This window comes from Pezoporus occidentalis, unplaced genomic scaffold (assembly GCF_034315485.1).
Source record: "Pezoporus occidentalis ecotype Australia unplaced genomic scaffold, CSIRO_AGI_Poc_V1 ctg241, whole genome shotgun sequence".
Taxonomy (NCBI): domain Eukaryota; kingdom Metazoa; phylum Chordata; class Aves; order Psittaciformes; family Psittacidae; genus Pezoporus; species Pezoporus occidentalis.
In genome coordinates, this window is record NW_026914297.1 from 646,368 (window position 1) to 673,989 (window position 27,622).

The 27,622-nt window shown below is 42.7% G+C and overlaps 1 protein-coding gene across 1 annotated transcript in view; it reads right to left on the reverse strand.

The window, feature by feature from the left end:
- The window catches only part of TAOK1 (TAO kinase 1), a 71,297-nt gene that overhangs the window by 9,468 nt on the left and 34,207 nt on the right, over positions 1-27,622 (reverse strand). Inside the window, exons 4-19 of the mRNA XM_062622461.1 lie at positions 24,859-24,960; positions 23,687-23,732; positions 22,699-22,795; positions 21,884-21,997; positions 21,032-21,123; positions 18,453-18,546; positions 16,948-17,029; positions 14,836-15,003; positions 13,412-13,615; positions 12,084-12,218; positions 11,296-11,532; positions 10,401-10,529; positions 8,638-8,841; positions 7,788-8,027; positions 4,313-4,525; positions 3,055-3,237 (exon numbers count right to left, since the gene is read on the reverse strand). Coding sequence (XP_062478445.1) covers positions 3,055-3,237; positions 4,313-4,525; positions 7,788-8,027; positions 8,638-8,841; positions 10,401-10,529; positions 11,296-11,532; positions 12,084-12,218; positions 13,412-13,615; positions 14,836-15,003; positions 16,948-17,029; positions 18,453-18,546; positions 21,032-21,123; positions 21,884-21,997; positions 22,699-22,795; positions 23,687-23,732; positions 24,859-24,960 — 2,340 coding nt within the window. The remainder of the gene's footprint in view (positions 1-3,054; positions 3,238-4,312; positions 4,526-7,787; positions 8,028-8,637; positions 8,842-10,400; positions 10,530-11,295; positions 11,533-12,083; positions 12,219-13,411; positions 13,616-14,835; positions 15,004-16,947; positions 17,030-18,452; positions 18,547-21,031; positions 21,124-21,883; positions 21,998-22,698; positions 22,796-23,686; positions 23,733-24,858; positions 24,961-27,622) is intronic.

The window sequence follows — 27,622 nt, forward strand, 5'->3', positions numbered from 1 at the left end:
AAGCTGGCAACTCCTATTTCTTCTCCATAGCACTGTTACAAATCATTTTCCAACAGTACTTTGGTAGGGGCACTGGGATCAGCTCTCTAAGTAAAGAAATCATGGAGCTACAGCCTCCTGACACCCGTCAGGCAGGGATGAAAGCCTTTCTTATTGAAATCTTTGCAGTCAGGTAGAGAACCAAAGAATCACTTCATTATCTTCTTTCCAGCACAAAAAAAGTTCCTTTTGGCCTTGGTGAAAAAGACCAAATGGGTACAAAGCAGCAGCCAAGAGTTTGAGCATAGCTCACTGGCATCTCCCCTGCTGTCAGCAGCAACGCAGCCAAGAGGTGTTATCTTGTGCTGAAGGTACTGGGCAGAGCATTGCACTCTCTTGCCTTAGTCAGGGAATATGCAAAGTGATTTCATCTGGAATTTCGGAAACAATCTGCTCCAGCGTGAGTCATCTCCTGAACCATTTGGGGCTTTCAGAAACTGCCTTATCCACTTGCCTGGGTTTAGTGCTGGATGAGTGACACTGACTGCACAGAGCAGCCCTGCTCACTCCTGCTGAAAGCCACACTGTTGGCCAGCTAGCTTGGAAAAGGCAGAAGAGGAAGAAGGTGCCTTCTCTGATGTTAGCTCTTTAAAATGCTCCACCTGTTTTTTTCCAGTCCTGCTGCCTCAGCAGAATCCTCCTTTTTCAGTGTCTTCAAGCGCAGCTTCAGAGTTTTCAGTCTTTATGACAGCATAACATGCAGGACTTCATGCAACTGAACTGTACAGAAAGGCATGCCTAGTACATTGCATTAAAATGATATCCCTCAGAAACAACCTCAGGATGCAGGACTCTGAAGATGAGGTGTCTGAGGCACGTGGGAAGGAAATGAGTACGTCTGAGGTCTTTTAAAGACGCTCTTGGGACATGCTCGTTACTTGTGCAACACAAACAACACAGCATTGGAGTATAGCTTGTACAGTGCCTCAGTCACTGCAGGCTCTGCATTGATGAGGCTGGCTGCTCCCTCTTTAGCCCCAGTCAGACTTGTATGCTCTGTTGAGTTACTGTGGTGATGGGCACCATCAAAAATGTGCTAAGAAGGAAGCAGAGTCCTAGGCACACACTAATGTTTGGAATCTGCTTTGTTATTGAACTGCAGGGACTGACTTTGCCACAGGCTATGTATATATTTGTGCATATAAACCCAGACTTTCATCTTGTGCACATACCTGCCCTTTCTCTGGCTGCCAGTTTCAGTTAGCACGTGCAAGCAAATACCAGGTGACAGCACAGAGCGATCCACACGAGAACACTCACAACTCTCAATTCTTACAAACACAGAACAACACCTCTCCTTCTCAAAAATACCCTTACAAAAGAATGATGCAACCACATTTTCCCTTGAGCTGCTGCTGAGTGACTGTGACCCCACCAAGAAACAGTCTCACTGCTGGTCCATGACTCTGTGACTTGCAATGTGCCAGGACTGCACAGATCACTAAATAAACCTATGGGAGTTGAAGTGCCATCCAGTATTTTGCTATCCCACAGCAACATTGGGACACAAACAAACACAAAATATTATGCTACATCTGATTTTTATCTATGAAGTAACACTGCTAAGCTTCCTATCACCACTGCTGATACCAAATGCTTTGCAGGGGCTTTCTATGTGCCAGGACTTCAACCCTGGACCAGTAAAAGACTTACACAACATTATTACTGGTTAATGTGTATTTCCTTAAGTCACTGGCCTCACTTCAACTTCTAACATAACACTACGTGCAGTACAAGATATGCTGCTCCCATAGACAAGGAGCAGTAGCAGGCTCTCTGTGGAACCCTTCATCCCAGAGCTCTGGGCAGATCATGCCACCAGAGGGCAATGCACACTCAGTAGAAATACACCCTCAAATGCAGGGCTGTGATGGAGCTGTCCTCTTCGGATGGAGCAAAGTAACTAGTGATGGGGTCTAAAGAGCTGTCACACATGTGGGCACCACACAGGAACTCTTGCTTTCACAAACACAATTACTTCCAGAGATCCACTCTCCTTGCAGGAGACCAAAGGACAATAGGGCTGAACTGTCTTCTCGGAGATGCTTCCTCAGCTGACCGTGAGGTGGAGCAGTTTTACACAGACGAGGGCCCTCTATCAACCCAGCATCCATCCGTTAGCCTCTGGGAGAAGTGTAAAGAACCTCGAGGCCACAGAGTAATTGCCCTAATTTAATAATCACCCATCAGCAAAGTTGGGAACTGCTGTGTGAATGGTGATGGCTGGCACCACAGGGCAAATCAAAGGGGGGAAAATTTGCAGAAGGAAAGCTGATTGTGTGTTTCCTTTCCCTGACTGATGAATTACCCTTCCCCCTGTCTGTGTAGGCCACTCAACATTTCTATACACACCATATGTCTGGCACAGCACATTAAAACATACTTCAACAAGGAACACCTTAATACATGGAGCCAATTACAAGCTGAAATCTAGGGAGCAGGAGGTCACCCATGCCCGTGGGTCTGGCTACTTCAGTTTGACAAATAACAAACATAACAAGCACAATTTCATAGGGAAACTGCAGCCTGGTCTCCACAGACTGCCAAACGGAGTAGATCTGCCATAAGATAATGTGACCACAAAACACAGGGTCTCAAACACATTTTATCTTCCTCTCCCCCTCCCCAGAGATACCTACTACTGATACCATGCAAACTCCAAAAGCCCCCCTGCTAGCTTTGGGCTGTTACTGACTGTCCTCTAATGAGCTGGGGAAGGTAATCTGCAGCTCAGAGACAGAAAGAACAGTTCTCTTTTCCTCCTGCCCGGAGAGGCATGACTCCCTCTGGCACGCTTCAAGCGGCTCCATCCCAGCCAGAAGCTGTTCACACAGGGTGGCTGAGCTGGCAGAAAGTTTAGCCTATGTGTCACTGAGCTATCATCCCAGAGAGGCAAATACCCAAATGATTTCTGTTACTATATACAGCAAGGTAAAAGCATTTTCTCTCTGTATTAAGTACGCTTTAAGATCTGAAGCAGGGAGCGTGCTAATGATGCTCACATGCGCATTTTACCTTCTGCTCAAGGAGGGCCCGGCGGAGGGATACCCTCTGCTCAAGATCACGCAGCTCCCGATCATGCTGGGCCTCTGCCTGCATCTTGATTTTACTCTGATACGCATTCAGCAGCTCCAATTCTTGTTGCAGCTGCATCTTCAAAACCTGGCACTCTGCTTCCTGTGCTTCATCCAAACGCAGCTGGGAAAGACAGACAATAGAGACGTTTCACTATGGGGTAACCACACTGGGGTAGGACTGTGGGGAGGGGGAGAGAATGGGATGGGACTTTGTTTTCTTAGCAATACAATTGGTCTCTATTGTACTTCGTTTCACTGAACAGAGGACCTACAGAGACAAAGACTGGTGACAGTGAGCCCACAGTGCTGAGGCAAGTGATGCTGATGAGCAGCAGCACCTCAGGAACCATGATCCATACTGCAGAGACCAGACTGCTGGAGGTGCCAATATCTACAGTTCTCCTTTTGCTAGGGGCAAAGAGAAGATCTCTTGCTCTGTTCAACTGAATTAACCAATTACCTGTACACAGGAGACTTAAGTCCATACCCCTGCCAATACAGGACTTTGGGCAAAAGAATGTGATGACATAAACCTAAAAGCAGTATGATACTGAACTTTTAACCTTCCCATACATATATTAAGCCAGCTACCCTGCCTCACAGAGTCAAAGTCGTACAGTGCGATGTGAGCAGGATGCAATATGCAAGAAGTGCAAAGAAAACTGCATATTCAGTTGTAGCAAGGACACAAAGCATTGCTCATGGGGTCATTTCTTAAAGAAGGCATCTCTTAAAGAAGGAATCACAGAATTTTCACAACACTGGTAGCACTGCTTCAAAACTCTGGCCTCCCCCATGACCCAATGAGCATCTTCCACCAGTGGCACATGCTTTGGTTGGTACCATTGACAAATCAAAACCTAAATGACTTGAGACAGCAAGCTGCATGTTATTTAAATGATGGTCTAGCAGGGATGTTTATGTTGTCAAACATCATGCAAAAGCAGTCCTCTGGCCACACAGATGCATCACTTTGCATCTCTGCAACAGCCACTTCAACTCCAACCTGCCTGAAGGGGGTAATACCTCTTTCCTCTGCGTTTGAATGCTGCTTTTTTTAAACACAGAGGAATGACTGTGCAGGGTATGGCACGTGTAGCAAGGAAGCAGACAGCCTGCTGTCAGGATACAGATCGGTTCAAATGCAAACATCCCTATTTGGCTGAGGAACCCTGGGTCCCTCAGAGGCGACTCACAGCTTGTGTAGAGAGCATTTCATTAATGCTGTGATCATACTGCTCAGCCAGGATAGCCAGCTTCCGGGTCTGCTCCTCCTTGAGCCGTTTGAGGACAGCTTTATGTTCACTCTTTGGCGTGGTCTCCAGCAGATGGTTTCTCAGTGCTTTGTACTGCCTGGTTTGGATCTTGCATGTATCCTGAAACTGCTTCTTTATCTGTAGTTCTTTTGACTGGAAAGATGGAGGGGACACAAACAAAGAAAAAAAAAACCAGCATGTTTCAAATGAGAGAAATATCCATTCAAATGGATATTTACGATTACATTAAGGATATGAGTTCAAGAATCCACAAATGTATATTAACATCTACAGTGCAAGGAGGGAAGCAAAATACACAAGAGGCAATGACTATTGCTGCAGCTGCTTTGACACTGCTACTGTGCGGAACAATTACAATACAGACACTTTTATAACAAAGCTCCAGCCTAAATACAGCTGTCTGTGCACAAAGAGCCTCACATTTGTCACTGGACTGGATCCAGTCCTGGGTATTGCTTTTCAAGAAAAAGTTCTTGAGGGACAGGACCAATTTATTAGCACCAAAAGCCATACTTACACATGACTGTGCTTGTATGACACATACATATGGACAGCACTTAATGTTATGAAAAGAAGCAGACCTGGTGCATGGGAAGGGACAGGGAAAAAGAGCAACGCTTTTTCCATTGAGGGTTTGATGGAAGATCAGATGTACTCTAAGCCTTAATATTAAGAGCTTGTTTTTTTTATAAATACACCAAAAAATGGCTGGGCAAGATTAGATGCTTGAAAACACACACCACGAGCAACAACAGCATTGTGCTGGTCTTACTACGGTAAGAAGAAACAAGTAAAACCCAACATCAACAACAAAACCACTCTGGGCCATCCTCACTGTCAGCCACCATGGTCAAAACCCAAAGCACTAACAGAGCATAGGGCCATTTTCCTGTCCCCTGAGCAAGTTGGAATTGCTCTGGGCTCTGAACCAGCAAGGCAGATACACGTGCATGTCCTCCTGTCAGCTCCTCCACTGCCTGCTCCTGGCACTAACTCAAGGCTCAGCAGGGTAGGTGATAAGCACAGCACTTGTAGCCACCTAGAAAGATGCAGTGGGATCAGACAATATATCCAGCCCAATTTAGACATCAGCATGCTTTGCTGCATAAACCAACAATCCCACTTTGCTAACCTGAGGTAGAAAACAGGACAAAGATGGGTTTCATTCAAACCAAAACATGTATCACGGAGAGGAATACATCGCTTTTACCCTTTCTAAATTCACAGAAAGTTATTTCCCTCCAGGAAACCTTTAAGGTTGTTTCCTCCCTACCCTTAAGGGAAGCATCAGCAGGTTACACATTCCTGTCAGGGACCTGGCCACAGCAAAACACTTGCAATCTATTTTGTCCTCACTTTCTGTGGAGTCTTGCTTGGACACCAGAATCTATTTACAGGCCTCCAACCCAAAGGCTTTAACAACAGGAAACAGAAGGGAGGGGTAAGACTTCCAGTCAGACTTCTGACAAGACCATTTTGACCTAGAATTGTGAAACACCAGCAAGAGGGTATTTGCATCACAATTAACACACTCCAAATAATAACAGAGCAGTTTGCACTGAAGGGTGAATTCGAGTTATCGGTCCTTCTGGTGCTGTGAGAGTGGAAACAGACACTGACCGTTAAAGCCCAGCCTTCAGGACAAAGGACCTCACTAAATAACAAAGGGAGAGCCTGAAACGTGCCCTTGAGGGAAAACGTTGCTGGAGACAGAAACTGAACAAATAGTCAAATTATCTATTCAATGAAGAATACTTGCCTGCATTAGTCAGAAGCAAGAGAAGGAGTTAATAATACCAGGGAACAGCCTCAATAAAGAGGGGATTGTGCTCCAAACTGAACGCTTGTCCAGCAGGCTGCATTATTAGCACTGTGTGCATGCAAAGGTGCTGGATTGACAGCTCAAGCCTGAAATCCTTTGCTAATCGCAGAACAGCCATGCAAAGCGAAGCGCAAGCTTTCCATGCTTCCTAAAAACACTCAGCCCTGTCCTCACTGGAAAATAGAAGGGGTTGAGGAGTGTGCAGAGGTGAGAGCCAAGCCTCTGCAGCCCACAGGGACTGCAGATCCTGCTGTCCCAACTGCCAGCCAGGGAGTGAGAACGGACACGCTGCCCACTCGTGTTTGCACCGCATCACCTTGGGGAGGCAGAACTCATTCATGCTAATCTCAGAAGGATCAGCCTAATACAGCTGCTTCAGTTTTATTCAGCTCAGAGTGCAGCACAGCTTCCCTGTGAAGTCATCAGCTATTTATACACTATATCCTTGGAGATTCTCAACAGCCATCAGATGGTCCCTTGTTCTCACAAGCCAGGTTTTCACTACTTAATATTATTCTAATATTGACAAATCAGGTGGTGAGGGTTTTTTTTTCCCTTCTGAAGTTCTATTTTCAAGTTGGTTATTTTCTCTGTGAGAAGATAACTTGCAGATGGTGAAAACTAAGTCAGATGGGAAATATCACGAAGAGGAAAAGACCTAGAACAACAAAGAAACCCCATGCTCAGTATGCCATACACTCATTTTGTTACTGGCACAGCTGAACACTGGGTGGAGAGAAGAAGTCTGCCTCCTCAAAGGAAATGTACCAGGCAGCTTTGTGAAAGGCCTTATACTCCCTTCTCAGACACTTCAGAATAAACCACTGGACTCCTTTGGATGGAGTGGAAGGCTTACAATGAAAACACTAAAAGCCTCAATTACAGAGGCCCTATAGTTCTGGTCTGCCACCGCAGCTACAAGGGCAGCATGAGAAACCCATGAGAGCACAGCAAAGGTCAGTGCTAGGACCTTCCTGAGGACGCTGCAGTTGGGGTCTCTCTTTCCCCCCCAACACTTGCTGACATACCAGCCTTAATCTAAAAACAATACAAGGTGAGTTAGCCAGGACTGACAGTGCAGTGCATTTTGATGCACACAGCAACACAAAGCTTTTCTGATTGTTTGGTTTTAAATAGATTTTATTCTTGTAGACTGGGGGAGAAGAGGATCGGAAAATGGTGTCAGAGGAAGAGCGGGGGAAACAAGGGCACTGCAAAGATTAAATGCATTTTAAACTACCTCAGAAAGGAAGGCACACTGCTGAGAACCATAGCTTTTCAAATCAGATGTGCTGCTATGGCTTGCCTACAATACACTGCAACCCTGGCCACCATCGCTATGGTTCATACATGTGGTGCTTGGAGGGCTGCAGTTGCACCCTGGCAGTTACACAACTTGACAGATATGTCCCTTTTTACAGAAGGTATTCATTACAGAATGAGCCACCTCTTTGAATTAATGAGCTTCGAAGTACCATGGACCTGCACACGCTGCAAATGAGACCTGAGCCGCAGCGTACCACTTCACTACCACCAGCAGCTCAGGCCCAGAGCTCCTACATCACGTAGTACCTTCAGGCTCTTGGGCTGCTGCCGGACCTCCATGACATGCTTACGCCTCAGCTCCCGCTCCCGGCGCTTGTTGTATTCCAGCTGGTTGGTGAGCTCAGTCTGGTGCTGGAGCCGGATCAGCTCACAGCGCATCTTCTGGATGGTACTGAGATGGCGGAACTCCAGCTCCTGCATGGACTCGTGCTGACGCAGCAGCATGGCATGCTCCAGGTCCTTCTGTGTCTGCCTTTTGTTTAACTCCTACCAGGAGGACAGAGGGAATTATTAGATTCTTCATACTTACTTGGGTTTCTGCTCACAATGTGACATTTCACTTTGTTCACAAGGACATTTCTCTCTTGCCAAGGCATTTGAGGACAAGAGCAAAGAGTTTTCATGTCTTATCAGAAGCAGACAGCACTGCCAATAGTCATTTTTCCTTCCTCATTTCACTTTTCTTCTTCCTGTTGTAGATGCTCAACAGCATTCAGAGTGAGCACAGAAAGGACCGTAATTGCTGACTTTTTGGATCCAACAATTCTCCCACAATAGGGCACTATTCTGAACCATTTGATCCCACATGGTTCCCTAAACACCACAGGGGGGATTTGAGCAACTTGGTCTAATGGAAGGTGTCCCTGCCTATGGCAGGGGGTTGGAACTGGATGAGCTTTAAGGTCCCTTCCAACCCAAACCATTCTATGATTGATTATCAGACAACACTGCAGAACACACAGAACCCTTATTTAACCAGAAACACTTTAGATGTGGTAATTAAGACTCCACAGAGACTCAAGTTGGATTGCAGGTGTTTCTGTGAGACACATTTCACACGGGTGGCTCCAGGTCTCATCTCTGCCTATTCTCTTACCTCCCGAACCAGGTCCTGCTCCAGATTATGGCGGCCAAGAAGCATCCGTCTCTTGAAGCGGCGACACTCCAGCTCCAAGTACTGCCTCTGACGCCTCAGTAAGTTGGCTTCTTCCTCTGCCTGGAAATGCTGGATGTTCTCCTTCTGCTTGGAGAGCCACTCCTGCTTCTCCTTCTTTGGAGTGCTCTGGTTTTCATTCAGCTCCTGATAACAGCAAGGTAATTAATTGTGGAATAGTCACCTTAAGCTCCTTGGTCCTGAACAACTGGACAGACCTGCCTAATAAAATACATTTCAAAGCCATTCCACCTTGTACCATCCCAGCCTTGCAAAATGCATCCTATCACAGATCTAAGGGAACACCAGGAGACAATTCACAGGGAAGCAAATTTAACTACAGCTTGGTTTTTGAATTGCCCATTTTAGCTGGCCAAAATGCTGGTTCAGGTCCACACTTTCCAGACATACACATTAGCTCAAAATGTAAAAGTGATGGTTTGCCACTGAAAACAAAGACTTTTGGAGCCTGACATATGCTTTTACAGGCTCCCAAAGGACTGAGAGGAGAAGCAACGTGTTGTCATTCTGTTGGTCAAGCAAAACCCCAGCCATGAAGCAGATTAGAAAATGTTCATGTCGGAACTCATATGCATTTTACAAGTAAGTCATCAAGGCAGAGCCACTGCAACTTACATAAACGATATAAAGAAGTTCACAGGTCAAACTTAAAGCCACAGCTGGCACATCTGTACTAAATACAACACGTAACTTGAAGCACCTTTGGCAGAAGACTCTGCTTGCTCGAACTGCGTACTAGAGGTGCCCCTACAGTAACTAGGCTTGTCATGATACATCTCAACTTCAGCATGGGACAGAACTCTGTATTTCATCAGTGCTTCTTGGTGCTCTATGATCTCTTGCCCACTCAGAAAAAGACTCTGTTATTATAAAAAGCCCACACTACTATAGTTTTTGTTAGATCTTTCTTGGCTTTGCTGCTCTTTAGCCTTTTTTTTTTTTTTCCTCCTGGGAAATGTCTATGTTTGGGAATATTCCCCTTTGGAGCAAGTTCCTAAGTTGCGTCACCCAAGTTGATGGTTGAGCATTAAATGGTTCTTTCAAAAGAATTATTTATAGTGCTTATGGTTTCAACCACTCCACAGAAAGAATCAGGAAGTTTGATTCTACAGTTTCTCTGCCTCTCACAAAGGTCATGATTTTTCACCACAATACAATGATTTTTAAGCTATTACACAGCTTTCTCCATTTAAATTAAACAGTCTTTTATAGGTATTTTCCTTTAAAAAAAAAACAACAAAATATCTGCAGGTTTTCTTTACTGTTTTGTTTTCTTGCTGCTGCTACAGAAACATCATTAAGTGATAAGAAGCTTCATTAACTGCTGGAGTGCATAGTCAATATCTGCAGCAAAAAGGTATGAGAAAAATGCTCATGACCTTTCTACCTTTTTCATTCCTTAGGACTGCCAACTTTGCATGTTTCTGGCTAAAAAAGGAATATTAAACAATGGAGAAGGTTGTACTTTCACAAGATGAATGTAAAGGCACCAATATATGAATAAACCCTCTGAGTCTAAGGTCAAAGACCTGAACAAACACATGTACAGGACTCTGCTGATGAAATGCAGAACTTGCAGCATCCAGGGAAACATCTTGTGCACAGGGTCACTTTTCTCCCTGACTGGCTCTCACACCACATCATGCACTGCACTATATTCACATTTCTCATTACAGATGAGTTACCTCTTTCAGCTGCTCTTTACGGAGTTTATACTCTCTCTTCTGGGACTCCAGGAAACTGTTCAATTCTTTTTTCTGTTGGGCCTGAATGTGCTGCTGAAACTTCTTTTCTTCATTGGCCATCACTTTAGCCTACAGCAAATCCGGCAGCAAATCAGTCTGCGTCCCGATAGATTACAGCTCATGTCCCATTTCAGACCAAGACCCAGAACTCTTGGTACAGTCACCATGATACTCACCATGACTCTGAATAAGCATGAGCCTCAAGAGCTTGCCCTCATTCTCTTCTCATTCCAACCCCCCATCAACACACCCGGCAGGAGTCCTCTTTCCAGTGCTTCATTTCCTCAGCCCTACTGTTCAGCTAGTCCTGCCTAACACAGTCAACACCTTATGATAAACTATATCCTTAGCCCTCCACTGAGAGATCCAAGATGAACAAAGAATCAATAATAACTGGTGTAGGCAGCGCCACTTCATTATCAATTATTTAAAAACATAAAAAGTCCCATATCCATAAGCAATTCAACAGTGAACATTTAAGTGTAGCTGGCACATTTCTCTGCAGGCTGATCTGCCTCCAGAACACTCGATGGCAGTCAGTTATTGGCAGCATATGCATGGCAAAAGAAAGGAAAACCCTCACAGTATTTTTTCTGGGGTCAATACACTAACATTTAGTATAACGCACTGTGATGAAGGACATACCTTTCCTCTAGTTACATAAGCCCCTTAGTGTAAGGAGGTGAGGTATTATCCTTTTTCTAATTAGCAATTTGTTTGGCTCCTGAAAACAGACATGTAAGAGTCTATAATAGCATATCTCATCAATGAGGAGCAGTGGACAATTCAATGCCATTAACAGTATGGACTGGTCTGCTAAACCATGATTTCCTACCTCTTTCTCCATGGCTGCTTGGTGCTTTTTAATGAGCTTTTCCATTTCTGCAGCAAAATTGTTACGCTGTGTTTCAAGATCTTTGTCCAACCTGAGGCGATGTTCATCCATCTCTGCCTTCAGTTTATTCTCTAATGCCATCAGTTGCTTCTGGTGTTGCCGTCTCATACGTTTGTAGCCAGACATCTGCTCTCGGAGTTCCGAGTCTTGTTCATGTTCCTGCATTTGCCTTGTCACCTAGGAAGATAACCACATCAGGCCAAAGTAAGTTAATGCTTAATCTGCTTTTCAGCAGTCTTCAAACCACAAAAGGAAACTATACAGGATAGAAATATGATTTTGTTGTAAAGAAAAGCACACATCCTAATGGCAGCAGAGCAGATTCAGAACTGAATTCTGCTGCGGAAGATAAGCTCTGCTGGGCACCAGCAGAAAAACTGTACAATTGTTATAAAGCTGATACTAAATAATGTCTTTTAGCCCACTGCAATGAGGGTGCATATATATACATACAAATACACATAATATGCATATGAAAAGAATAGCCAGCTTATTATTACAAACTGTTTCCTGGGTTTGAAAATCTCTAATATGCACAAATTACATTTGCCCAGGTGTCGCATTTAAGCTTTTATTAACTTACATTCAACTATTTCAGTGATAATGTCTCTGTCACTGTGGATAGCTCATATTATGATGAAATCCTAACAGCTCTACTAGTGACACTGAGCTAGGTTCAAACGTGTCCCTTCCCCTACAACTTCATCCAAACCACCACCTTCACGTACCAGCGATGCTGTGCGTATAGTAGCAAAGTGCTCTCGGTTGCGATAATGAGACTTGTGGCGAGATACTTGGGGAGGAGACTGGGGTTCTGATGCCCTTGTTCGAGGATCTGATTCCTCTCTGTAGTTTTCCTCCTCCTTATCAGCAAATAGTAATGTGAGAGAATAAAGAGAAGCTGTGTTAATCAAGATTTTTACTTGGGTTTGGTTCAAAAGACATCTAAAAGGAAGAAAAACCATTTTACATTCATCAGCCCTGAAAGATTCTCCTGCCAATAAGGTGGTTGAAGGAACAGTCTGCATCAAGAGCTCTGATCTAGGATCTTTGCTTTTGGGAGTTTCATTGTGCATTTTTCTTACCAAGAGGGAAAATGATTAGTTAAAGCTGAAAAAGAGAAAAACGAATGTAAAATTGAAAAGTGAGTTAGTTGACTTCAACAAAACATTAAAGCTATAAAGTAGACGATATCAAGCCTGAAAGACAAAACCAGCATGTTTGCAACCCTGAAAGAGAGAGGAAGATTTTCACTACACCCACTACAGAAATACCTCAAAGGAAATTTTAGGATTTGTCATGGTGTATTCCACACTCTTATTTTGGGTTTGTCATTCATCACAGAGCGATTAGTAGTTAGATATGATACAGTAATTAACTCCCCAAGGAAATACCTGTGTCTTTGGTGCATATCTGGGCAAAGAACAAAACATTCTAACCACACCTATCATTAACTGAGGGAACGTTACTGCTTTGAGAACACATGTGATAACCCCTCCATAGAGGGAGCAGTATGGATCAGAGGGAAGCTCCCCAGTTTATCCTTCACTGTGCAGAGCTGAAGCAGGGGAAGTGGTTTCACACCTTGCCATGGCCAGAGTGCTGTGTTTCTTTTTCCATGCATCCACATATTTGAATCAAGTGCTGCAAAACTGGGTGCTCCAGGAACAGATTTCAGCCACTGCTCTGGGTTCTGTACTTCCCTAACTAGGACGTAAAAAGGGGGAACTCACATCCTTTGGCCCAGGAAGCAGTACTCTGGAAGCATCCACTAAATAAACCTATTCACAACCTCACATTGCAGCTCCTCACAGTAAAGCAAACTCCTTTTGAAACGATTCAGTTAGTAAAATAGTTGTTAGTGAATCAACAGAAAGAAATGATTTTTACAGCAACCTTCCAAAGCTTCCAGTGCAACATTAACATATTTGGGGCACAACATTATAACCTGCAGATAATGACCTGGATAGGAAACACAACTTTTGGTCATCGTGCCAACCAAACCCTCTCCCTGTTTTACACCTTCAAAGTTATCCAGTATAAATCCAGCGCTTACCGGCTTTAAATGAATGACAGAGCTATTTGACATCACGGTGTGGTCCCCCTCCATCATATCCAGCTCGCTCTTATCATCCGAGGCATCTGGAAGACTGTTAACACTACTGCTTTGGCTACTGGCACTGATAGACATGCTAGGAATGGACTGATTACTTCCGACACTATTCACTGTTCCTGTCCTGCCGACACCGTGATCTTGTTCCTAGGAGATAGGAATTATTAAGAGAACTCAAAATCCATCACAGTTGTATCTATGGACATGACCAAATGAAATGTTCAATCCATTTCTTTCTAAAGGCATCTACCTGTCACATCATGGCAGTTCCCACCCTCTGGGCATTGCCATGAAACATTTCTCTTGTGGGATGCAGGGGAGAGAAGGAGTCAGCCTTGTCAAGATTAACTGGCTGATGTCAGATTCTTTTCAACACAGAGCCTGTTAACAAGCTGAACTCGATCACGTATCAGCAACAGCGTGTCACCAGAAACTGTTCTGACACCAGCATCACCTAAGCGCTCAGCTGGGACCCTGCATCTCACACAGTTTCTCTCTGCACATGAGAACTACAGTCATGGTGACTGCAGTTTGCAACCCAAAACCAGGCCGATTTCCTTGACTGCTTTTTTTTTGTCCCTTTTTCTTTTAAATCAAGTACAAATTTCTATGCCTTAGAACAACATTCTCCAGTCAAAACTAGAGGACTGTTAAGGGCCTTGTACAAATGGTCAAAACAGAGGTTAACTAGTTGCTAAAAGAGTCCTCATGAAGCTTTATAAACAGGCAAAAAAAGCTGGGATTTATGGAACTGGAAGCCAACTGCTCAACCATGAATACATGGCACAGCTTCTTGCCAGCACGAGGCATCTACCCTGTTTGTCCTTGTTTGTGCCTCGAGGTAGCTTTAATCCAAGCACAGAGAGGAAGACACAGTTTATAGCCAGGTGTGTAAACAGCCTCCACTGGTTTTAGCACTATCCGAGTTAGAATCATAGAACCATAGAATTGTGAGGGTTGGAAAGGACCTTAAGATCATCCAGTTCCAACTCCCTGCCATGGGCAGGGACACCTCACACTAAACCACCTCACTCAAGACTTCGTCCAACCTGGCCTTGAACACTGCCAGGGATGGAGCATTCACAACCTCCCTGGGCAACCCATTCCAGTGCCTCACCACCCTCACAGGAAAGAATTTCCTCCTTATATCCAACCTAAACTTCCCCTGTTTAAGTTTTAACCCGTTACCCCTTGTCCTGGCACTACAGTCCCTAATGAAGACTCCCTCCCCAGCATCCCTATAGGCCCCCTTCAGATACTGGAAGGCTGCTATGAGGCCTCCATGCAGCCTTCTCTTCTCCAGTTGTGGTTATCTGAATGACAGCATCATTCCCTGGTTCAGTGATGAAACCCAAAGCTTCTCTCACCTCCTCCTCCTCCTGTGTTTCAACTGCAGGGCCATTGTGTGCCTCCTGGAAAAGGAGCTTCTTCATTTTACGATACTGCAGGTTGTCCAGTTCTCTCACCGCATCCTTTGTTCTCTGAATCAAGTCTATTAACACTGTTTCGGGCCGCTCCCGAAGAACAAACATATGCTGTAGGACACACAAATAGGTGAGTGACCTCTTATGCCCCCAGTACACATGCTTTGAGGATACAACTATGACCTCTATCTGGGTTTGTTAGCCCTCTTTCCTGCCCAGGAGAAGACCTCTGTGGCTTATGCTGGCACTATCTGCAGACTTCACAATCCAGACAGATTTCAGGATGATTGCTTTCTGATGGGAGACATCCACCAAAAAATAAAGATGTGGAAAAAAAGCCAGGAATGGTATTTCACTCATCATGAAAACAGGTTTAGTTTAAAACTGGACTCCTTTGGGTATTGGGGTATTTAGAAATGTTCTCTACCTGTGGTTTAAAGATGGAAGAGCAACAAATAACATATCAATGCTGAAGTTGTTAAGCTGGCTAGTACCTCTAACCAAACGTTAAATCAACTCATCACCAAACTCTCACTATAAACCCCTTTTCCTTGTTTAGAAAAGCTGGAGAATCAAACACTCAGCACACAGCTCTGAGTCATAAAATAGGCTGTGAACCTTCAAGCTCGGTTCTAGAAGAACAGTTAGCCCTATTATGTTTTTCTGGGGGGAGATATTCACTGCATTGCACTGCAAAGGTGGCTGCACATTGCCAATAGGTAAAACAATTCCTGTCGCTGTATGTCAGAAGCAGCTTTTGCAGGCTCCAGCTGAAATGTGCTGTGCAAGCATGAGTCATTATTAACACCACCACTAGTTTCATTTTGTTCCTCTGGAGAACTGCATTGCCATTTCCATCATGTCACAGTCCCTACCTGTCCCTGTAAAGTGGCACGCAGCTGTTTCAGACTATAGATATGGAAGGCATAAATACACAAACGTTTAATTTCCATCAATGTACTCTTTAATTGCAGTGCACTGCTCAAAATAAAACCTATCTGCAGGGTTCTGAAATGGCAGGACTGCACTCCCACACTGAACCCGTTCCTGGGTAATTGCATTTACTTTCTGAATACAGGTTTTCTTTTTTGAAGAGGCAAAAGTCCTCAGAACCATTTCAGCAAAAACATGCAAAAAAGGGGATGATAAAACCTTCATAAATAGCATCCATTTTCCTTCAGAGCAACTGAGCAGAAACATGGCCAGGATTAAAATAAAGAAACCCCAAAATTATGTCACGAGCACTGTAAAAAGAGTGACAAGTTAGCAGAATCCTGAATGCCACCTGATGCCACAAAGGAAATCCATCAAATCCCACCTACAATAAAGCAGCTCGAACACCCAACTTCTATGCGAGTTGCGTTCACTTAGGAACACGTCAGCTTTTAGCAAGGCTGGCTTTGTTTCCAGACTAAAGCAAGGAAAACCAAGTGTCTGCAGCACACAAGAGCACAAATGGAAGCCAAAGTAAGAAAGCAAGCAAGAATCCTGCAGAAGGCTGAGGTTTATTCATGTCAAGAAATGTACGGGAAAAAAACCCTGCTTTTCCCCTGCTCCCTTTCTCTCAGGGATACCATTAGAACAGCAGATTTCAGTGCTACGTGTAAAGCATATAGGTGATGGGAGAGGATAAAAAGCCTTTAGGGGAGGGTGTGTATATATAGACACAGAATAAAAAGGGAAACAAGGAAAGGTGTTTGCTAACTAATGCATGGCAGCTCTGTCAGGATTATAGTCACTGGAAGCATAGAGTGAGCTTAAACTGAAACTCCTGACAAATTGATGGTCATCCGGTGTCACTCGATGGGGTATCCTTTTATGAGAACAAGGCTGGCTTGGAGTGTCACTTAGGGAACTGCCCTAGAAAGGGAAAATGAAGCTAGGACAGCCAGCTCAGTACCCTCCACAGCACCCTCGGCGCAAAGGTAATAGAAGTAACAGGCAGAGAAAGCATCATTAACCACAGCCTAGTATGGCAGGTGAGACAGAAGAACATTGCAGGTCATGGCCCCTTTTTAATACTATGTGGAAAACAAAAAGGACAAGGAATCCAACCTTCAGAAGCTCCTCTGATGTAGGCCTGTCTTGAGGAATTTTCTGGAGGCAAGAATCTACGAAGTTTCGAAAATAATCAGACCTGTGGCAAGAAAAAAGGAAAAGAAAAAAAACCCATCTGAGTTAACGGCCCAGTTTCATTCATTAAGGAATCCAGATACTCAGACTTATTTGGGTTGGAAGGGACCTTAAAGATGATCTAGTTCCAACCCCCCTGCAATGGGCAGGGAACACCTGAGTGCCCCTAGCAGAAAAAGATGGGGAGAAACCACACAGACCCCGTATTTCATACTACAGCCTCTGACATCCCTGGTCAAACCAAAGCCCACCATTAGTAGGTAGAGCCCTTTAACCTCAGCTCCCAGGCAAAATGGTCAAGCTAAAGAACAAATTCCAGAGGAAGGATATTTCCATGTAAAGGCAGACACCCCTGTAGCTCAGTGCAAGCACCAAACCTGGCCAGTTCTACATTGCATAAACTCTTCATGGTTTAATCAGAGCCTCTGCCCCGTCTCACCTCTGTGTGCTGGTGTTTCATCCACTGGCTGCATTAACACACAATTCCTGAATGCCACCAGCCCCTCAGACACAACTATGCAATCTGTCACAAGTAAGACTTAAGGTCATGATTTGTTTAGTAACTTCTCTCATTCTGCAAGGTAAAACACTGTATTTTGCCCTTGTTTTTCCCTCTGCACACAGGTTTTCAGTGGGGCAGGATTATACCCTGAAAACAGCAGCATATCAGTTGTACAGGTTATCTTTCTTTCCTCCCCCACTGCTCCCATGATGTAACTGGGGAGGGGTGGGGTGGGGGTTGCTACTCCAATTTTCCCAGCAAATTAAATTACTGCATTTTTTGGTCAGAAAAAACCAAAATGCATAAAATGAGCTGAATGTTGTATCAAGCACCAGGGTATGAAATAGCCTCAACAGAAAAATCTCAGAGGTAGTAAAAGGTAATCTAAAACTCAGGTACAATGTATGATGTTAGAGGCCCAGGACTGTGGCTCAGAAAAACACCATTAGGGACTTTTTGATTTCTGAAATCAGTTTACTGTGTTTGCTGTTTCAAAAGACAGCTTTGGGGCTGGGAAGCACAAAACGTGCTTTATTCTTCTGAAGTTTATGCGACAGAGGCTTGCCACTCACAAGCAGCGTCTTCATCTCCAACAAAATTTAAGCACTGACAGTGTGGTTGGTGATGAAACAACTCTAAACCCCATGTTTTTGGCTCGCCTGGGAACTTCAAAACTTTACTGACCCATGAACTGAACTTCTTACAGGATCTTCCCGTGGCGTGTTCCATTTTGACCACATTCTAGAGTCTAAAAATGCATATTTAGTGATGGGTCAGTTTTGTATATAAAATGTATAGTGAACCTAGTAAGAACCTTCCAGCTCACATCCTCCCAACAGGAATCCTGCCATTTCAAGAACTCAGCATGACAAAGCACTCCATTTACAGCAATTCCCTGCAACATTCCTCCCTCAGTAATACTCACCATTCATTAGACTGTAGTGTAGGGGATTCATTCTGCGCTATGTGATATAAGGCACTCATTGCGTTCATATTAAACAAAGGAGGCTTCCTTTCCGCTACACACAAAAGAAAATAGTTTTTATACAGGGAGATAGTCTCATGGTTTTGCTCTTTATTTTAGTTTACATCCCTTTAAAAAGAAAACCACATCAGCAGAATCACTATTGCCTGAACATGGAACCCCAAACCAACCCTACCCTGCAATCAGACAGATATGTTGGCATATGTCCTATACCATTGCAGAAGATGAAAGCACTCTGAAGATCAAATGCCTTGTCCTCTCAAGCTTTTAAATTACGTGGTTTATCATAGTTCAGTTCTCTGACTCTTTTTAATGTACTAAAATTGGAGTAAGTTAACAGTAAGCTCTGCAGTCGGTGTTTAGCCACTAAGCATTCCTGGTTTCACTGCCCCCCACCCCCTTTTTTTAACTACAGTTGCTAAAAAGCTAACAAATATTTAATTCTAGGACAGCAGTGATGAAGAAAAAGCTGGTAACAAGAACCATCAAATCACACTTAACTGACTAAGCACATGGGCAGGAAGTCAGTAACAGGCCAACTCTTTATACTATTTTGAGAGTTGCATTCTCTTTGGCTCTTCTCTCCCTTTCAAGCTTGTGTTACTCTTATAGACTGACACAGCATGAAAGCTTAATGAGGAAGGAGATGATCTCACTGGAACAACAAAACTGAAGCTCCATCAGAATGTTTATGGGGTAAACCTATAAAGCTCAGCCTTGCCATAAACATTCCAGAGGAGCTGGTCAGGCCGCAAGGCCATTCCTACATGAGTGAAAAACTCAACAGAAAACTCTTCCTTCCTAAAAAAAAAACCTAAACAAGGAAAAATAAAGCTTGTTTTCGGATTCTGCTTTTCAATTTCGAGTTGCATAGTAGCAGTAAGCTATGCATCAGAGATCACAGTTCACTCATCACTATCACAGCATGGACTAAGCCCTACAAATTCCCCAGAATGGAAAAATTGTGGAGTTAAGCCCTTCCCCAAATGTAGCACTTTACTTTCTGTAGTCTGCTCGATAACTGGTTGCTGCCATCAAGGATCAGGCTGATTATCCATTAAACTCTCTTAACTGACCCCTTAAACTTTTTGAGTCCTAACTGACTGCCCTCCCCAGTTTTTTTCCCTCTTAACTCATCTGAATAAAACAGAAACCTTTAGGAAACACTGAAACTGAGCCCTCAATGAAGCCATTTCTAAGACTAAGCGATCATTTGAGAAGACTACCAGCCATCTCCTTGTCCTGCTTCCCTCCCATGCGTGTTCAAACCATCCCAACTGAGACAACTGCCTCCAATGCTCTACCATGCTGACCTAGCCTCACCTCCCACTACACTAGGAAGACACAAATGAAGCCCAAAGCTTCATATTGCAAACATGCATCGTGCAGGAAGGCTCCCGGGGGTGTGGTGGCCATGAGCTCACTGCATTCCTGGAGCACCGCAGCCAGCCAAGTCTCCTTACTCCACACTTGGAGCAGGATTCTGTCATGACAGTCACACCCCTTCAACTGGCTTTATATTGGCAACCCCCAAAAAAATAATCTCTGCTCTGTAGAAAGAATCTATTTCATCTCCTGGAAGAAAATGAAGTTGACAGTTTGGAATGCCAGACAGCACTTTTAGCTAAACTGTGCAGTTCACATGGATTAACGTGCTCCTGAGAGCTCTCGTTGCTGCTGCTCCTCCACCAAAGTTGGTCTGGAGTATGAGCAATGAGATCTGACAAGGATGGTAGGACAGCCTCAGGTGAAAACTCACCGTCCCCAGTAAAACTTACAGCTAAGTGCTTCCAGAGAGCTAGATCCCGAGTGAAGCCTGAGCAGTGCTGTGCTTCAGTGAGTGTGTTTTTGTTCCAATACTGCATGTTTTTAAATAGAATGCCATACTAACACTGGCCTTTAAAACTGATGTTCTGCTTTAAGGAGTCTGCTCTAATGGCGACGCCATCATTTCTTTGGGGATTGATTTATAGGATTCCACTTCAAAACTGGATTAGTCTGTACCTTTTCTTTAAAACAGCCCAGATATTTCCCAGCCAAATCTATTCACAAGTGATAACGCACACTGAATATAGCTTTGAAGCTGTCCACTCATCCAAACCTTCACTGTTGCAGAACCGTATCTTAGATTTACATGCAAACAGTATCAACTTCTATCATTAGGTAGATTTTCACACTGGTACTTTTAATGGTTCATTTCTAAAGCAGTTCAGCAAACACACTGGTTTTCAGTTCATAACTGCCTCTCTTACAGACTGTGAACATCTTTAGTGATACTGCCTGGCTATTTTCTTTGTCTACGTAACTCTTCCTTCAGGTAATGAAAACACCAGTTCAATAAACACCAAATTGGAGATTTGAATTCTAGAGATCACATTTAGCCCTTTTCTCTAAAACTTAAGCCCCAGAGAAACCAGGACGAGGACAGAAGCAGAGATCTTCTGCACTGTGATTCAGCTGAATAAGTTCTTGGTATCAAATAACTACATTTTATAATTTTTTCAAATAAAATAACTTACCTAACTCAATACAGGTAATTCCAAGAGACCAAACATCTACTTTGCCATCATACTGCCCTTCATCCATGGCTAAAATCACTTCTGGGGCCATCCTAAGAGAAGGAAATTGATGCTCATAAAATTCTGGGCAATGGCACACATTATATCAGCATCAGTATTCCAATGAAACAGGCTGCTTCACTGATCTCAGCTATTGTAAGCAAATCATTCCCCAAGGTATCAGGCATGGACAGGGAATACTGCGAACAAAGACCAGGCACCCATAGTAGCACAAGCCTGTGGAGAGGCTGTGTGCTGTTCTCCTGTGCTTTCCTCAGTTCTCCATTCTTGAGCATCACCAGCTTTTTTGCCCTCCCCCAACAATTTAGCTGGCTGGACAATTCTGGCGAAAGAATTAGAGCATGCAGTTGTGTAAACACCACAGATTAGGTGTAAGAGATCAAAAGCATACAAGGGAGCTGCAAAGGGTTTTGGTCAATGAACCTGGCCTTTCCTATGGAAGAAAAACCACTTCAGTTATTTCAACAATCGGACGCGGAGAGAACATATGAATTGTTAAAACCACTGGGGGGGGAATGATTTAAATATATTAAGAGATGATTCAATCCCACCTCTGCTGCTTAAAGTCAGCCTAACAATAGTTTTATTACTGTTTGTGAACTTCAAATGCAAGAATTCACAACTTCTTGAGGTCAGAGCCTATTTACTCTTTAATCTTTGGCAAAGTCCATTTTATCACTACGCAACTTGAAGACTACAAAGCTAGCTCAAATAAATCCCAAGTGTATTAAATACCCAATATATGATCTTTTCACTTCACAAAGCCAGAAATACGTGAAGCTCTTGACTTACCAATATGGCGTCCCCACAAATGAGTTGGCAGGAGATGCTATGGAAGCAGACCCAAAGTCAGCAAGTTTCACCTGTCCTGGCTCTGTCAGCAGGATGTTTCCTGCCTTGATATCTCTGATTATAGAATACAAGTGTCAGGATTATTCCTCTCCAAAAACATAAAATCTTCTATAAGACAGACTACAAAACACACCAGATTTTCTCCAAGTACAGGAGCTTGAACCTGAAGGTTAATGCCACACCTGGATAAACTTCATTTACAGTTCAACAAAACCTCCTGAAATAACCATGTCCTTTATCAAAGCTTTTCAGAAAGTCCTAATAACGTAACTATTTAAATCCTCCATCCTATTAAAATGCAGCAGGCCCTTTAGACACAAAGAACATTTGCATCCCATACTTACTGTGTGCTTCTCAACAGGTGTGTTAATATAAAACTGATTTTTGAGGTACAAGTGCTCCCCCCACCCCAGCAATCTCTGCCTTGCAGTTGCCACAAGGAAGTTAGGTGAACTGAGCCTGCCTTGCTATTCACAGCTTCAGGGAACAATCAGCATCATATCAAGAATTGAAAAGCTTAGTAGACTCAAAGCAATTCTGCACAAATTATGAACACCAGCTGTAAGAGACAGTGCATATGGAGATATGTAGCTTGCTAGTATTTGTCTACTATAAATCACTAGCTGGGGAGCAGATGGGCAGAGCAAAAAGAAAATCTCTTGCTTGCAAATATTGAATTTGGGATGAAAGGGAATACAATCAAGAAAATAAATTACCTGTTAAGTGTGTGAGACAGCAAAAGTACAACCACTTACCTATGGATCATATTGTGAGAATGCAAGTATGCTAATCCCTGGAGAGCACCATGGGTAATTGCTGCTATTTCCACTTCTTGCAATGGCTTTTTATGAACTTAAGGAAAGAATTTATTTAAAATTCAATATTAAAGAAAACAATGCAGTTTGCAGCATGCAAGTGAGTACTGTTAACAACATAAACAGAGAGAAAATACTGAAAAGCCATTTTTACTATGTTCAGTTTGAGAAGCAAATGTAAAAATTAGTTCACAGTGTACATTCTGTTAGCAGATGTAATCTTCTAACTGTAAACCAGCACCTATCTACTATAAAAGAGACTACTTTGCAACTGTAAACTGTTTTCCTGTCAGTTCTGCAACCATCCTCCCAAACACCTATTTGAGACTCAACATTCAGTTTTCCATTAATGAAGCTAAATCCCAAATCCTAGGACTTTACAATGCACACATGAATAAGCTGTAGCAACACAGATGACTCTGGCAGCTCAGCCTTTTGTCCTGAAACGCTGCTGGCAAGGAAAGGAGATGAACAACTTACTGGCCACACATACATCTTCAAAGAAAGTTCCTTCAAGAAGCCTGATAGAAAAACGACCGTTTAACAACAGACCTCATCAAGCAAAACCCTACTACTGCTGCAGTGCTATTTTAGTCAACAGGCCTGCAGTTGTTAGTAAGCATTAGGATCAACAGCGAGGGTTTGCAGAAATAACTCTTGAACTGTCATGACAGGAGAACCTAAAACTCAGAGGAAAATAAAAAGCTGACTGACAACTTTAAAATAATACAAACCAAGGGGAAACCAGGCCCCTAGGAAAGCTGGTGTTTGACACAGAAACCGTAACAGCCAGCAAGAACCTGGGAAAATGAACCTGTCCACTCAGCCCACAAATAAAACTACCCACTCATGGACAACTCTGATGCTGTAACCTCCTATTTCAGCACTCTACTCCTGACTTTCAATCAAGTAAATGTGAATAACATACCTTCTAGTAAGTCTGATGCTGATCCTAAACAATATTCCATAACAAGCTGTATGGGAAGAAATTAAAAGGAGTTGTTAGAAAATCTCTGATAGTAAATGTATGTTTTCTAGGTTCCTGTGGAAAAAAAAAAATCAAGAAACATTCCCTGGTGCATTCGGTGCAGACTGCCATAACAAACCAAGTACTGCTTGTAACATACACCCCATCCTAGAACCGTCACACTGACCTCTCCTATGAGGACAGCTCTAACTAGAATTAGCACAGCCTTCCTGTGGAAGATAACCAACCCACAAAACTTACCGAGGAAGGCACAAAAGCACGTTCAGAACCAGTTATGTATTGTATAACAGATCTTATTTTATATGCACATACTTAACAGCAATGTTAAATTGCACTTAACAAGCTTATCAGAGTATTAAAGGGCTATTTAGGGATTTACTTAAGATTTTGTCCCAGTCAGACTGCAAAAAAAGAAACTAAAACTTTGTCCTATGGATTTATTGAAGCTAACCCAAGATCAGTACTTATAATTTCAACTATTAGTTCAACAATATCAATTCTTTAGTATATCATACTACAAAAACTTCATCTGAGAGGTGTACATTACACTTTTTACCTGATAAAACGCTTACTCTGCATAGCAAATCACATCTATTCCTACCATAGGCATTTTTATGCACACACTCTCAAATAACCCAAATTTAGCTGGGGTGTGAGAGTGGGTTTTGTTTGTTTAAATCAAATGTATGTAACGAATTAGGAGATAACAGCCAGAGATAAAACCAGCTGGTTGGTTTTGTCACCTGAACACACACACAGAAATGACAACGAAGTAAACACTATACAACAGTAGAATTTAGTGAAACAAAAATACTTATACCTCAAAATAGACTTATTTATATTATTATGCTAGTATTACTCATTTAAAATACTCAGTCCATCAAGCTAAATACACTAGAAAAACAACCCCCTTACTCTGCAAATGAAAGGGAAAATTTCCCTAAATCTTGTTTCCAAAAACTACACTCAGTTTTGCTGAGCAACTGCGAGGTCCTGGGCTACCCTCAGCTGAGTCTGTGCAATGCAAGTGGTCAGGTGCCTCTTGAAAGCCAGCTGGAGAAATTTCAAACTGCCCTTAACCAAGACAAGAGAAGAGTGCAGCAGATGCTTACCCATGCTGTATGCTCCCGCAAATAGCAGCCTTTGTATTCTATACTGTTAGGGTGTTTTATTTTTTGGAGGAACTTGACTTCCTTAATAATATCTTGCCATTTCTGTAGAAAATAAAAGAAATAGAAAGACTTTATCAACTGTTACCTTTTTTTTCAGGTTGTTAAGTCATTACATTATTTTAATTATTTTAAGAAACAAAATCATCTTGAGGTTCCAAATCAAAATAGATTTACATCAATACCATGATGTTCACTGCTTAACTCCTCAACACATCTACAAAATAAGCTGTTGATTGATTAGACTACATGTAAGGATCTCTCATCAGTGTAATACTTTATGTGTATGCATAGGCTATACTGGCAAACAATATTGGAGCAAGTCCTCAAAAAAGCAGTGTTCCTTTTTTAAGGGACACCATTTCTGTTGTCAAATCAAACATACATCCCAGCCTGAAAGAGATGTGGATAATAAGTGTCCTTCAGCAGGATCAGCTGTCTCTCCCTTAACTGCTGTAGACAGAAAGACCTGTTCTTACTAGTAACTATATTATGCTGGCTGAGGCTCCATTTATCAGTTACCCAATATCTGACTCTGTTGATAACGTTCCTCCATCACTAGTTTAGTCTTGTCAAAGGACCGATTTAAAATGAGTTACCTACAAGATAAGGGAATGGTTCTGCAGGAGAGAAAGAGCAAACAGATAAAACAAAATCCAGGATTATAAAAGGAGAGCTCTGCCAGTGCAACTTTGAAGTACAGAAGAGGCCAAAAAGTCATGTTCCAATGTGTGCCTAGACACCACCGTTACTGTCCTTGGAGGAAACCATCAAGTGTTCTCATTCACTGCATATCCACCAACTCCAAAAGGTTCAAATGCTGTTTTCCAGGTCCTGTTAATCTCTCAGCACACACTTCCTTGTATGTGCCTAAGACTCACAGATGGACAGAGGTCTCATACACCCAAATGCTTTAGAAAACACATGCAAAACCCAAATCCTCCTCAATAAATATTTTAGGGTTAGAGAAACAAATGAAACCAGGGAACATGGTGGCCACAACTGAGGCAGCCAATTGACTAAGCACTGCTCAGCACCAGGAACTTCACTAACAGTGCATTAGTGCAGCTATTCTAATGTGAACTCTCTCACTGACACCCTTGTTCCAGTACAAGAACAACTTAGTTGCCTTTTACTTTTAGCTCCTAAGGCTTTGAGGTACTAATAAAAGCCAAACCAAGAATGCACCATGCTAACCTCCTCTGTTGGGAAGCGAGAAGTGATATATTAATCAAGACGTGTTTATGATTTCCTGCATTAAAAAAACTGTCCAGGATCACATTAAGATGTGTACTTAACATCACAGTACTACATATTTCAAAGTTTACAGTACCACTTATTTCAAAGGTTTTCCAACTTATTTTTACTATAAAATGTATCCTTAGAGAATAATTGTTCCCAGCAATGATAAAAATCTTATAAACGATACCAGAATGCCCTTAATCAATTTCTTTACATAGGCTAGTTCATAACTTTAGCAAACTTCTGAACAAAACAAATAAATACAGAGGTAAAATAGACAGCATTTCATTCCTGGTCTTATTGCTTTCTTCAAAATAAAGACACATACGCACTGAAGACAAACAAAAGCTATTTCTGAAGCATGCACAGTTTGTTTCATTCATGTGAATAGAGTATTTATAGCTCACAGTAATTAAAACAGTGGGACAAGTAGTAAGTACAAATTATTCTTTCATCAGTACACAGTTAAACAAGTCACCGCAGTGACAAAATAGAAGCATGCACAGCAAATTTAACTGGGAAGCTAGAATTTAGGACTGCTGGAGAGACACTGCCACCTCTACCTCCTACACAGATACACACAAACACACACAAAGGAAGGAATAGCTCAGTTCCTTGTAGCGCAGATGATCAATACACAAAAGGCAGGCGCAGAAAACGAGTTGTTAGTCAAACTCATCGGAGCAAGACTGCTTCTAAGACTAGAATAGAGAGAATGGAGGGAGGGAACCATGAATGCCCTGAACAAGAGTCTTGCAATAAATACTTCTGGAGGAAATAAAAAAAAAATAAAAAAAAAAATCACACCATGATTTGATAGATGTCATTTACCAGAAATACCACCAAATGGGCTGCTCATGTCATGTTGGGCTTTTCAAGAACCTGTATTAGCACTTAAACATTCCAAGTATAAAATCAATTATCTCTGTAAAGCGTCGTAGGGAAAAAACACACAACTGGGGTGGCCATGAAAACACTTAATACTTCAATCTCAGAGGCCTACTTCTGCAGACCTCTGCAAAGACTGCTTTAATCCCTGGCTCCGGCAGCTCTTCCGTAATTATGCTGCTGCTCAGATTTTCACACTCATTCATTCACTGCTGGTTTGCTTTTGTTTTAGCTCCTCATCAGCACAGTCATTCCAGGGAAGGATGCATTCTGCCTTACTACTTTGCACATGCAAAATTCCCTCGGAATTTTTCACCACTGCATCCGCTGCTATTATTCCTTTGTCCAATGAGCAATGTGGTTACTTTGAAAGCCATTTCAAATGGAACATTTAAGGGCAAACAGACATGGTAATAGACAAACCTACTATTTTTAATTTCCTTTTTTGCTTTCTACACATTTATGTGGTCCCATAAAAAAGCCCTTTCTGTCTGAAAGAATCCTACCCATCTTTTCCAGCAGCAGATTAAGCAGAAATATGCTGTGAACAGTAAACTGATTTTTCACTGTACCCTCA